This window comes from Chiloscyllium plagiosum, unplaced genomic scaffold, assembly GCF_037043375.1.
Source record: "Chiloscyllium plagiosum isolate Xiang-an unplaced genomic scaffold, Cpla_swu_hap1 HiC_scaffold_10, whole genome shotgun sequence".
In the NCBI taxonomy this organism is placed as follows: Eukaryota; Metazoa; Chordata; class Chondrichthyes; order Orectolobiformes; family Hemiscylliidae; genus Chiloscyllium; species Chiloscyllium plagiosum.
Window position 1 is genome coordinate 33574537 of NW_028270148.1, and position 13635 is coordinate 33588171.

Sequence of the window (13635 nt, forward strand, 5' to 3'; positions counted from 1 at the left end):
AAACAATCAATGACTCTAGTTTTGGCTGCCAACAGACTTCTATTGGATGGCTGCTTCATTTCATGGCTGCCCATGTAAGAATGTGAGTTGGCTTTATATTAATTGCTGGGCCTTATTTAAATAACATTGAAAAGTGTGGCACTGGAAAAGTACAACAGGTCAGGCAGCATCCAAGGAGCAGGAGAATATACATTTCGGGCATAAGCTCTTCATCAGGAATGTAGGGGAAGGGTGGTGAAGGGGTCTGAGAGATAAATAGGAGGGTGGGAGTGGGGCTGGGGCAAAGTTAGCTGGGAAGGCAATAGGTAGATGGAGGTGGGGGGGTGATGGTGAGGTTGGAGGGGAGGGTTGAGCCAATAAGTGGGAAGGAAGTAGGACAGTTCAAGATGCAGTGCTGAGTTGGAGGGTTGGATCTGGGATGAAGTGGGGAGATGAGGAAACTGATGAAATTGACGTTGATGCCATGTGGTTGGAGGGTCCCAAGGCAGAAGATGAGGTGTGCTTCCTCCAGGTGTCAGATGGCTTGGATTTGGTGGTGGAGGGAGCCCAGGACTTGCATGTCCTTGGCACAGTGGGACGGGGAGTTGAAGTGGTCAGCCAATGGGTGGTGGGGTTATTTGGTGCGTGTGTCCCATAGATGTTTCCTGGAGCATTCCACAAGTTGAGGAGACCACATCGAGAGCAATGGACACAGTAGATGAGTAGTTTGGATGTGCAGGAAAATCTCTGCCAGATGTGGAAGGATCTTTTGGGGCCTTGGATGCTTTGAGACCCTCAAACCACATGGCATCAACTTTGACTTCACCAGTTTCCTCATCCCCCCTCTCCCCACCTCATCCAGATCTAACCCTCCAATTTAGAACAACCCTCTTGAACGGTCCTACCAATGTCCTTCCCACCTATTAGCTCTGCCCTTCTCTCCAACCTATCACCATCAGCCACCCACCTCCATCTGCCTATCGCCTTCTCAGCTACCTTCACCCCAGCACCACCCCCGCCCTCCTATTTACCTCTCACCCCCTCACATTCCTGATGAAGGGCTTATGCCTGAAACATCGATTCACCTGCTCCTCCAATGCTGCTTGATCTGCTGTTCTTTTCTAGCACCACACTTTTCAACTCTGACCTCCAGCATCTGCAGTCCTCACTTTCTCCTTATTTAAATAAAGCTGACCAACCTCCCACTTATTCCAGGTTGTATGGAGTTGAAACGTAATGGAAAATGCCCTAGCTGAAAGCTATCTAGTGACACTGGACAAGTGGCAGTATTGTCTGGGTTCCTGTATTCAGTTGGAGGGGATGAAGAATAATTCATGACCAGAGACACCAAGTTCCTCTTTGGAGCCAGAGGAGCGTCTTGTTTCCTTTTGGGACTTCCTTGCTTGTTTGGCCTGAATGGAAACTCACATCTGCTTCCCACTTGGGCTCCCTAGTAAAAATCGATGAGACATAAGTTAAAAAGGACCTAGTCTACTTTGGACAGATATCCTCCCACTTTGCTTAGGTGAGCAGGTGAAGGTCAGAAAACGGCAGTGCCCAGTGCTCTAGAGCAGGTGTGTATTTGTGCAATTCTAACCCTACCACTTGGCAGAACCCTGGTTTGTGGACAATTAAAGTTGCCCTGATTGTCAGAAGGTTTGGAATGAACAACAGTAGTCCTGTGATTGGATGGAGCCTGCTTAATATGTGATGGAGACGATCAGAGTGAGAAAATCCCTCTTCAGCACTGCCCACCACAGCCCCTCAGGAATGCAGCTCAGGAGGAAGGGAGAAGACACCGCAGGCAGAGTTTAATACCTTCCGCCTTGAGGTGAGTTTGCAAGTGAGAGCGAGAAGCTCATTTAATCAGGAGGACGATTCCCAGATGGTTGACCTGCAACTTCCTGTCCCTGCCCCAAATACATCTAGAACAGAAAAGCTTATGGACAGACTTCCTGACCTGATGCCATTTGAGACCCTGAAATGGGTAACTAATGTTCACTTAGGGGGCTCATCCTGCCAGTCCTGATATTCAGCTAGTGGGTCAGTTGCCACTCAGGAGGCCCAGAAAGCAAATCCTGTCGTATTTGCGAGTCTTCATTGTCATGCAGCCCACCTGCCTTCACTCTTCATTGAGCCTTGTAATGTGTTTGTGTGTGTATGTGATTGTTCTCAATAGAATTGAATTCTGCCCTGCAAATGGGAATGTCTCTTCCTCAATTCATTTGCCAGGAAGCTGCAGAAAGGGTTCAGTGAAGTTACCAGATGAGTCAAGGTATTAGAACCCACGAAAGCCATCCAGTGCTTTGGTACCCATCTTATTGGTACCATCAGGACTATGGACATGCTTATCATCACTAGTGAGGAGCAGTGCCCAGTAGATGCACATTGTTGAAATAAGTATGGATGTTGAATCTCTTGCCAGCTCCCTGTCATGCCTGGACTAGTGTCAGAAAACACAATTGGCTGGAAGGTACATTGTTATGATCCCAGCTGATGGTGAGACAAGCCAAACCTGATCTCAGAGGGATACCTGGCTTAATAGAATAGTATTTTTCTTGTTGTTTTCCATAGACCATCAGTCACTAAACATTTTCACAAGAGACTCTCAATGTATTTTCAATAAAAGAACATGAAACTTAATTACACAAAAGGAAAATATCAACTATATACCTGTCAAGAACTATTCGAATGTTCTGATTACAACCATCAAAAGAATGATTTATCCTTTTTACCCCTGCAATAACCTTACAGACAGTCAAACCACAATGAAGAGTTATCCCCACCATGCTGAGGTTTCTTGCTCAATTGGCACAGCTATACTTGGTTTCTTTGCAGCAAATTTCCTTTGTGTTAACTCAGTGCTATTTTGTTCAATGTCTCTCCCCAGAACCCTTATACAAGCTCATAACTCAGTTCACTTGCTCCTTAACAAGAGCTCCCTCAACTCATTCTTCATCAGCTTTGTGGGATGTCTTCCTCTCTGACACTTCCACAGCCTTCTGCTCCTGGAGTTTTCACTGACTCCTTAGAAAGTTAGGAACTGTGCCCAAAGCTGACTGCTGTGAGACTGCTACTAACAGCACCTCTGCGGTTATGTTTCTTTTCTTGCGTGAACCTGCTCCTGGGCTTTTCTTTCTCTCTCTCGCTCTCTCTCTCTCTCTCTCTTTCTCTCTCACTCTCTCTCTCTTTCTCCAAGAATCGTAATTCCGAGTCACTAAACATTTTAGCAATTATCTCTAATCTGAGGAGTATTCATTAGTTTCTGAGTACTATTTCTAGTGTTGTAGTACTGATAGGATTATGGAACGTTTCAGTGGATTAGGGGTTAAGATTGGAGTAAGATTCAATAACTATCATAAAAACCACAGAGATTAGGTGGGCATGAATAAATGGACAAAGGTACCGTGATCAAGTGTTAAATTGAGCAATCACTAAATCTGAAATGGCAGCTACTGGATTATTGAGATTCTTCTTTAAAAAAAGGGAATTTATCACTGGACAACAGCCCATCACATAATTGTTACAATTGTCAAATTGAATTCATTTATTTGCAAAGAGTTTAGCAAATGGATATTGACCAAATGGGAGGAAGAGGATAAGGGTCGGGAGGGGATAAATATCTTTTGAGTTGGGGGAGGGGCTGTTGCCAAGGTAATGTAATGCTTTGTTAGGTGAGCACATTGGAAATCAAGCCTCACTATTCCCTGAATCATCAAAAAAGTGAAAGATTTTATAAAAGTGCACAAAATACCCCAAGTTATCTGTCATTCAGGCCAAGGTTGATAGAAAGCAGGTTCCTGCCCTTAATAACAATTATTATTTATTACAAGTAAATAAACTTTATCTACAGGTAAACAATTATGAATCATCAGTATATAATTTTACTAGATAAAACTGTAACTCCCTTGCATAGGACTGTGCACACTCAGGCACACACACACACACATAACCACCAAAAAAGGATGTAATGGGCAGGGGGAAAGGCTGGGAAGGCAGGTCAATGTTCCCTATCTACAGGTTTTGCTGAGATGACTTGTCAGGACTTGCTGCTCCTTAATATTCCTTCTTCAGGTGCTTTCACTTATTTGAGGGAGGCATAGAGCAATTAATTCACATTTAGAAAACTTTTGACTTATTGGCCACACCTTACACCAACTGATGAGTAGAAATAAACTGGCCTTTTTAGGTTTGAGGTATTTTTAAAATTTTGGACCAATATTCATATCCACAAGCTGTTCGGCTACCTGTGAGCCAATCATATAGTTGTTGTAAGGCAGAGGCCTGTGGCAATGACAACTGGCTATCATTTCCCAGACCAATCAGTTACTTGTTGCCAGTTGAATTTCCCTTTGTACGCATCCCTCGGTTCCAGCTCACTTTTAGTCTTTTCCGCAATGCTTGAACAAACAGCACTGTGATTAGCAACGTAAGTGTCAGGTAACTTGCTTTTAAAAATTACAGTATTCCTTTTCACAGTCTCTTTTAAAACCAAAATTGTCCTTTTCCCATTTCAGTCCATGATCAAAATACAGGAAAATAAAAAGACCAGCACTTTACAGTAGAAAGATGCTGAAGAGGAATTCCCAAAAGTTGAAACCAAGTGGTTAACTGAACAGTGACTAAAGGAAGAGCACAGGGACCCTTGTGAGTTCAGTTAAATGGGCTTTTTGGGACTGCTGATAAATCTACTTGGATGACATGTATTTCTTGTTTGGTTAATCTAATTAATAATTATAGATTAAAATGGTTGACCGTAACATTTATGGGGTAGTGCATCTAACATCCGCCTTGATCTCTGCCACTGATCCTGTCAAATCTTTTGAGTCATGACAGCACGCAGCTCAGATGCCTGCAATGCTCCAAAGAGATTGGAAAGTCTACTGAAGTGTTTGGGCCTGAGCCGATTGGGGTCAATTTGGGAGATGCACATGAAGTCCCTTTGTTAAAGGGAATCACCTTTAAAAATGGATTCCCAAGAGATCCCAATATCTGTCAGTGGGTTGTCCAGAACATCAAAGAAGATATAAGAACTCTAGTATTTTAGCCTTTTTGAAGTAATCCCCTAGTAAGTGTATAAGTACCCTTGAGAGGTTGTGACCTCACAAAGCCACCCTTAGTACGTTGGCACTTAGACTAGGAACCTCTTGTAAGTCTACTTTCTAGTCATGACAGAAGGCTATAGTCTTACAGTCTTTGCAATCAATGTTGTCTTATTATATTGTCTTTACTAGCAGTCAGCCTCCAAGCAGTGTGGAGCTTATTTTATTGCATTATTTCCAGTTGGAGCTTTTGAAGTGTTAATGTTGTACGTTAGGATTAATTTTGTAGCAATATTGCATAAAGAAATTTAATCCTGACACTTAAGCAGATTTATGAATGTAATATATATGTCTTCCGACATGTGAGAGCTGAGGCGCTTCATAGAGTGGGAGTCTTCTAGAATCACTGCAGATGTTCGAGGTTGTTGATGTGAACAAATCAAATGGCAGCTTAGAGAAAGAACCTCTTTAGTGAGCTGAAATCAAGTTTGTGGACACTGCTCAGACCTCAGAACAGAGGGTTTAAGCATGGAGCTAAAAGTGAAGAGGATAAGCAAAAGTTTCTGAAGTTGTGTTCAGGAGTGTTAGAGTAAGTTCATTAGGCTCACTAACTAGAATAATAAAGCACAATAAAGTTTTAGAAAAGGGCTGAACGGAAATGGAAAAGAGTGGGTGGAAGAAATAGAATGGACTGACAGAAAAACTTTAAGTACCATTGAAATCGGAAGACCCGTAACACTGCTGTGTCGCTATACCTGGCAGAGTGGGAGTTAAACACACTCATTTCCCAAGTGTCTGACTCCAACAGAATTACTAACCTACTACATTAATGTGGATAGATGTGGATGCGTATAAGGTGAATGGACAGCAAAATGTAATGTAAATCAAGGAGCAAAATGTAGGTCCAGGAAAAAAAAACCTACAAAGATTAAGTTGGTCCTTCTAAAGAGGGATGGCTTTACAGTAACCAAATGTCATATTTGATTTACTGTAACACTCCTGAACACAACTTCAGAAACTTTTGTTTATCATGAGTTCCATACCACTCAGCCAGCTTGAAATACTCCAATGGGCCTCACTTTAGCCATATAAATATTTATACAGATGATGAGACAAATGAAATCCTAACAGACACCAGCATCCCAATGGCCCTATCTCTTTTTATCAGATCAGGCAGCTAGGATTTGGATACTATTACTATCCACCACAAACCCCAAATTGCATAACCTTCAGGTTGGAGTTTTGGCTATGGTAGCCTATTGGTTAAAATGCTACTGAACTAGCAGAAGTTGTTGCCTAGAAATTCAACCGAGCAGCTGGCATCAAACTGCCTGATGTGCACTCAATATGGCATGCAGAAAGAGCCTCCATATTTAATAATGGAACTGCACTGAGAATTGGAACATCAGGGCACATTAAAAGCAAAATAATTCCTTCCAAATTTGTTCTAAATGGTTTCAGATGGTCTGCAGAAGGGCAATAAATACTACCAGTTTTGCCAAATCCCAAGAGCAAATTAAAAACATTTGTAAATATCCTTGACACTTCTCCCCATAAATTGCCATAAGTAACTTTGACAGAAAATCAACCAAATCCTTCTGTGTGTGGTTTATCTTGGTTTTCTTTGACCTCCTGGCAAAGCTAGGGATGGAGTGCAATCAGGAAATTCCTGGTATCCATCTTCTATCTTTGCTTGCAGTCAGCCTTTGAGGATTGTGGAGGTTAGTTTACTGCATTATTTCCATTTGGAAGTTTTCTAGTGTTAATGTTGTAGTTTAGGGTTAATTTTGTAGCAATATTACACAAAGAAATTTAGTCCTGACACTTGAGTAGATTTATTAATGTAATATATATGTCTTCTGTCATGTGAGAGCTGAGGAGATTCATTACACATTGACTTGCATTTGTACCAGTGTAGCCAGACAAGATTTAAAGGCCCTCAGGCAGGCTTTCAATCATAAAGTGGTTCCATGTCTGGCGTTCTTTATTTTAAATTCTTATTTGAAAAGAAACTCCTGATGAGTTTTCAGTCTTTAAGCACAAATGAAAATCAGTGGAGATCCGGGAGGGTGGGCATAGGGAAATATAATTGTTGCCTTTGGATGAGACTACATGAGCTACAATGAACTATCCACAAAGGGTCATGGGCATCTCTCTCCATTAAAGATGGTCCATTATATAGCTTAAGGGCCACAATTCATCATCACACATGAGGCAAGGTGAAGAAACTGACCTCCAATACAGCCGAAATGGAGTTTGAACTCATGCTGTTTACATTACTCTGCACCACACTCTAGCCAACTGAGATAACTGACCCTTATGATGATAAGGTCATGCTTATTTATTTATTATTTGCTTGTTTCTTCTCTTTCGGGGCCATTTTTTACAATTTTCCCCCAATTTTATTTGTTATCTTGCCCAGGTAAAAGAAAGAAGTTGTATGTATACAGCACTTTTTACGATTTCTGCGTGCCTCAAAATGCTTCACAACTAAATAAGTAATTTAATGTTGTAATCACTGTTATAAAGGAAATTCAGTTGGCAATTTAGAAACTCTTACATCCAACAATATAATAATGAGCAAATCAGCTTTAGTGATGATGTTTAAGGTATGCATATTACCAGAGCACTAGGGGGCTTTCCTCTGGTTCTGAAAGTTATGTTAAACATGTATAGTGCATGGTTCAACCTCAACTGGGGTACTGTCTCCTGTTCTGGGCACTGTACTTCAGGAAAGATGTGATTACATCAGAGATAGTGCAGAAAACATTCATGAGAAAGTTTGTGAGGATGAGGAACTTCAGTAACTTCAATGAGGATGGATTACAGATTTGGGGACTGTTTTGTTTGGCGAAGGGAAGATTGAGAGGAGATTTGATGGACAAATTCAAATCATCAAGAGTCTGGTCAGAGTATTTAGAAAAATGATGTTCCCATTGGTAGAAAGGCATAGAGTTCAGGTAGTTGGCAAAAGACATCTAAAAAAAAGGTTTGATGATAGAATGTTGAATAGTTGCAGTCCAAAAACAAACAAAAACTGCAAAGTATATGGTTTGAAACTATTGAATGTAATGATATACCAAAAAGCTGTAAAGTGAGATTTGAATCTGGTCCTCAAATCTCATTGGAACACTGCAGATGGCTGAGGACAGAAAGGTCAGTGATAAGGGCAAGTTAAATAATGAAAGTTTCAAGTGATGAGAAGCTCTAGGTCATGTTTGTGGATGGTTGCCCATTAAAGCAACCATACCTGACAGAAGGTGGCATGGCATCTTCATGTTACTTTAATAATTTCCTGGCCCTAACGTTCTGATCTTCAAATCCACATTATCCTCTTAACACACATAATAAAGGCATGATCCAAGAAAATGGAATGGAAGATAGTATCTGAAAATTGCACCAAAAACAGCTTTAAATATTTATATACATGTTTCTAGTCTAAATGTACTTTTATCCAAGATTATAATATGTATTTGTAGTCAATTTTGCCTAATATATACTGGCGCACACTGCTTTTTTAAAAAATTCATTCACGGGATGAGGGTGTCACTGGCTCAGCAGCATTTATTGCCCTGCGGTCAGTTAAGAGTCAATCACATTGCTGTGGACCTGGAATCACATGTCAGCCAGACCAAATAAGGATGGCAGTTTCCTTCCTTCAAGAACATTAGTGAACCAGATGGATTTTTCCCTGACAATGGATTATGGTCATCATTAGATTCTTAATTCCAGGTATTCATTGAATTCAAATTCTACCATCTGCTGTGGTGGGACTTGAACCCAGGTCCCCAGAACATTATCTGGGTCCAGCGATAAGACCACTAGGCTGTTGCCTCCCCTATTATAACAAATAAAACAAAAAAGTTGTTCAAAAAGCTGTTGCATGTTTCAATAAATCAATCATTAAGTTAATTATATGAGACATCTCTATATTAATATCTCTCCACTCCTAAGACACAGCAAGCACTGAATTGTTGCAGTCCAGAAACAAACAAAAATGAGTTAAAACCAAAAGCTGCAAAGTATGTGATCTGAAATTATTGAAATATGAACAGATCATGTAGTCAAGATTCCACATCCCTCAATAGCTTCATTTACTTTGCTCTGTTAGTCTCTGGTGTGGTACGTGTGTTTGACCTGAAAGCAGGTCCTTGGCTCATTATCCACTGATGTTTTGTTCTGAGTGGCTTTCCGTGGCAATTTGTCAGTGATATTTCACCATTGCATTCCACTCTTGTGGCAGAGCAAGAAGGCAGGTCCCAAATCTACTTCAGCTGGAATGGGAATTGAACTACTGCAGGTAGCATTCTGAACTATATGCTAGCTACCTAAATTACCCAGTGCCCTCCCAATTGGCATTTCAAAAGCAACAGCAAACATTTTGTTTTCACAAGTGACTTCATCAGTTGCAATGTAGATCAGCCAAAAAAATACATGTCAAAATAAAGTTTTCAGAACAGTTGTATTATACTTTTTATGAATATCATGATTACTTATCATGTGCAAGAGTCTGGAGATCTGCAAGTATGTTGACTAAGCATCAGGACTTCACTGCTTCTTTATATGGTAATCTGTGTTTCTATTTTATTGTTTTCAAGTTTGTCTTTAGTGTTTCCTCAGCTCATTCTTTTAAATACACAATTCTAAGATTAAAAAGAAAGGCTTTGGATAATTAACAATGAACAATAATATTCCTTCACATGATAATTTTAAGGAATCCATGAATGTGTTACCTCCAATTCCATTTCTGGATTTATTACAACATTCCTGAGTAAAGTCCTGCTGGTAATATACTAGTCCAGATATCTAGTTAATATTGCATTATACAGCATAATACAACAACAAGACATGATAAGACCTAAATCATTGCAGAAGGACATGAGAACCTGGATACAAGGGAATAACTTGTGCTTTGGAATAAGCTCTGGATTTGGTGTTGAAGCCAAATACTCTGACAGCTCTTGAGGCTATTAGATGGCAATAGGACCATAATGTATCTTAACATTGTTATTTTGGAGAGCAAACAAAGCACAAAATTCCAATGCCAGCTATTATTTTCTCTTTGAGTTGACAATTTATTGTCCTGCAGTGTGTGTTTTACTTTTGGGGGATTTTATTAAGTGGGTAGAGGGAGGTACAGTTGCAATATTTAAAGGACATTTGGACAACTATATGATAGGAAAGATTTAGAGGGATATGGGCCAAATGCAGGCAAATTGGACTAGTTTACTTTGGGAAACCTGGTCAGCATGGACTAGTTGGACCAAAGGGTTTGTTTCTGTGTTGTATGACTCTATGACTTAGGACTGTAGAGGAGGAGTGATCCCTTGACCGTGTGGAATTTCTAACAACTATAGATTGGAACCTAACTAAGGATTTACGTCTTCAGGAAAGATGAGGAGAATATTATTTCTCTGTCAGTATTTGTTGATGATTTGTCTGATGTAGATGCTGATTCTTTCTAACCTCCTACAGAAAGAAGGACCAGCACCAGGGCACTATAATGTGAAGCCTCAAACCTTGTCTCAGACTGTGACTTCCTCCTTCCAGTCAAAAGTACCTCGGTTCTTACCTAGTCCCAGTGTGAGTATGAAAATCTATAAGGCTCAAAATGTCTACAAATAAAACATTGCTCTTTGTAAATATCTGAAAATGTGAACATAAAATTTAGCAACGCAACTTCAAAAGCAGTTGTAATTTAATTAGTGGGATGCGTAGATGCTTGTCCAAATGCTATATATATCAGTGTGTATTCCCAAGAGTGGTGACAGCATTCACAAACTGTCAACACTTTAGGGCATATTTTGTAATATGAAGGGAAGTCAGGCAAGATTGTTGAGGAGCAATAAGTCTGCTTATGTGGAACTGGACTGACCTGAAATGATATTCTCTGATCATCCCAAGTATTGATGAGAACTGGATGTTTGCTGAAGGTTGGGAAATTACATGTTAGTTATTTTAAAGAGTTGTTGGGAACAATTAGAAGGATGTAGCCAGTTGATGGGCTATCAAGTCAAAATTGTACCAGATTTTCTAAAGTTTGTTGAGATTTTTGATGTATTTTTCAACCCTTCAACCCTTCCAAAGGCTGTCTGATATGCAGGTGACTGACAAAAAAGAATGACAAAATAAATGTGGAGGCAAGAAATAGACTCAGTGGACACGAGAATGATTGGACTAGAGCTTCCAAACATGTTAACATTAACCACTAAAATAGTTAACCAGTCAGTCTTCAGATGAAACTCATAACTTTCATAAAAATTATGAAATTTTACAGAAAACATCAGTCAGTAAGCTGCCAATTTGAAACTGACACATTTCAGAGTTCCAAGTTTCAGTGCTTGATTTAAACCAATATAGCAGATCTCAGCTGGAGATTTTTTATTGCAAAAATATACTTTATTCATAAAATAATTTATGTACACAAGGTACTAAAACAGTTCTATACAGTTCTATACAGAAAAGGCCAACACATTCCTCAGGGCATCCCTGCAATTGCAAACAGAGACATTTCCTACTCATGCAAGACACTATTTGCATATATTTTGAGACAATGAGAGGGTCTGATAACTAAATGGACCTTCATCATACTTTGGCAGAGAAACCTTAGATAGTGGTCTTTCCCCACCGTACCATGGCAGCAGTTGCCCCAAGTTTTAGTGTGTCCCTCAGCACGTGGTCCTGGACCTTGGAATGTGCTACTCTGCAACACCTAATTGAGGTCAACTGTTTACATTTGAAAACCGACAAGTTTCTGGCAGACCAAAGAGCGTCTTTCACCGAGTTGATGGTCCTCCAGACACAGTTGATGTTTGTCGAGGTGTACATCCCAAGGAACAGCCCATAGAGTCCTGCATCATGATGATGCTCGGGACAAAATCAACTGCATCTCTCTGCAGATCTTCTTTGCAAAGGCACATTCCAGCAGGAGATACCTGACAGTCCCGACTAATCTTCCCACCCCTACCGCCACTGCAGTTGCTTCGAGAGTGGCATGTGATACAGAGAGAGGCGGGATATACAGGAATAATCTCCCAGATATTGACTGCCCTTCTCACCATCAGCCAAGCTATGTTTTGATGTTTGTTGGAAAATTTTGGCAATGAGGCATTCTGCCAAATTAGTTTGGCAGTCTGCTCAGGGAAAAATTGGGCACGATTCACCCTCTGATCTGGAGAGTCAGGGCTAGGAGAGTTCAGCCATGGCTTTTATTCTATACTGTTTTCCAATGGCTATGTCAGAATATACACATATTTACATCAGAAAATAATTTTTACAACATAGGCTGTGTTTGCTTTTGAACAGTTAGTATTTACTGTTGTCAGATCTCAGTCAGCATATGAAGTAAGTAAGCAACTTATACAACTAGTGATGAAACTAATAGCTTTGTACAGCCATTTGTTTAAAAAGCCCGGTGTTTAGGAACTGCTTAGTTGGAAGTAGGAGAAACATGCATCATTGCCAGTCCTGGAGTATTAAAGAAAACCCTTGATCCAAGTGTAAATAAGATTTTGGTTGCATCCTAAACAGTGCTTTACCAATTGGAGAAAGGCCAATTTTGACAGTATTAGGCAAGAGCTTTCAAAAGTTGACTGGGGGTGAATGTTTGCGGATAAAGGGATTGCTGGAAAATGGGAAGCTTTCAGAAATGAGATAATGAGAGTCCAGAGACGATATGTTCCTGTTAGGGCGAAGGGCAAGGGTGGTAGGTGTAGGGAATGCTGGATGACTATTGAGATTTTGGTCAAGAATAAGAAGAAAGCATATGTTAGGTGTAGACAGCAGGGAAAGAGTGAATTTTGACAAAAGTATAAAAGCAATAGGAGTATTCTTAAGAGGGAAATCAGGAGGGCAAAAAGGGGTCATGAGACAGCTTTGGCAAATAGGGTTAAGGAGAATCCAAAAAGATTCTGCAAATGCATTAGGGACAAAAGGGTAACAAAAGAGAGAATAGGGCCCCTTAAAGATCAGCAGGTCACCCACATGTGGAACCACAGGAGATGGGGAGATACAAAATGAGTATTTTGCATCAGTGTTTACTGTGGTGAAAGATATAAAAGATAGAGAACATGGGAAATAAATAGTGATATTTTTAAAAATGTCCCTTTTACAGAGGAGGAGGACGTGCTGGATGTCTTAAAATGCATAAAGGTGGATAAATCCCCAAGACCTAATCTGATGTAGCGCTGAAAATGTGTTGCTGGAAAAGTGCAGCAGGTCAGGCAGCATCCAGGGAACAGGAGAATCGATGTTTCGGGCATAAGCCCTTCTTCAGGAAGACCTCACTTTCTCCTAATCTGGTGTATCCTAGAACTCTGTGGGAAGCGAGAGAAGATGTTGCTGGACCCCTTGCTGAGATATTTGTATCATTGATAGCCACAGGCGAAGTGTTAGAAGACTAGAGGTTGGCAAACGTGGTGTCACTATTTAAGAAAGATAATAAGGAAAAGCCATGGAACTATAGATTGGTGAGCCTGACATTGGTGGTGAGCAGGTTGTTGGAGGGAATCCTGAGGGACAGGATTTATATGTATTTGCAAAGGCAAGGACTGATTAGGGGTAGTAAACATGGCTTTGTGCATGGAAAATCGTGTCTCATGAGCTTGATTGGGTT

At 40.4% G+C, this 13635-nt stretch overlaps 1 protein-coding gene across 1 annotated transcript in view; it reads left to right on the forward strand.

Moving 5' to 3' along the window:
* The window catches only part of stpg4 (sperm-tail PG-rich repeat containing 4), an 89493-nt gene that overhangs the window by 70155 nt on the left and 5703 nt on the right, over window positions 1-13635 (forward strand). Inside the window, exon 6 of the mRNA XM_087991000.1 lies at window positions 10497-10604. Within this exon, the coding sequence (XP_087847126.1) occupies window positions 10497-10604 (108 nt within the window). The remainder of the gene's footprint in view (window positions 1-10496; window positions 10605-13635) is intronic.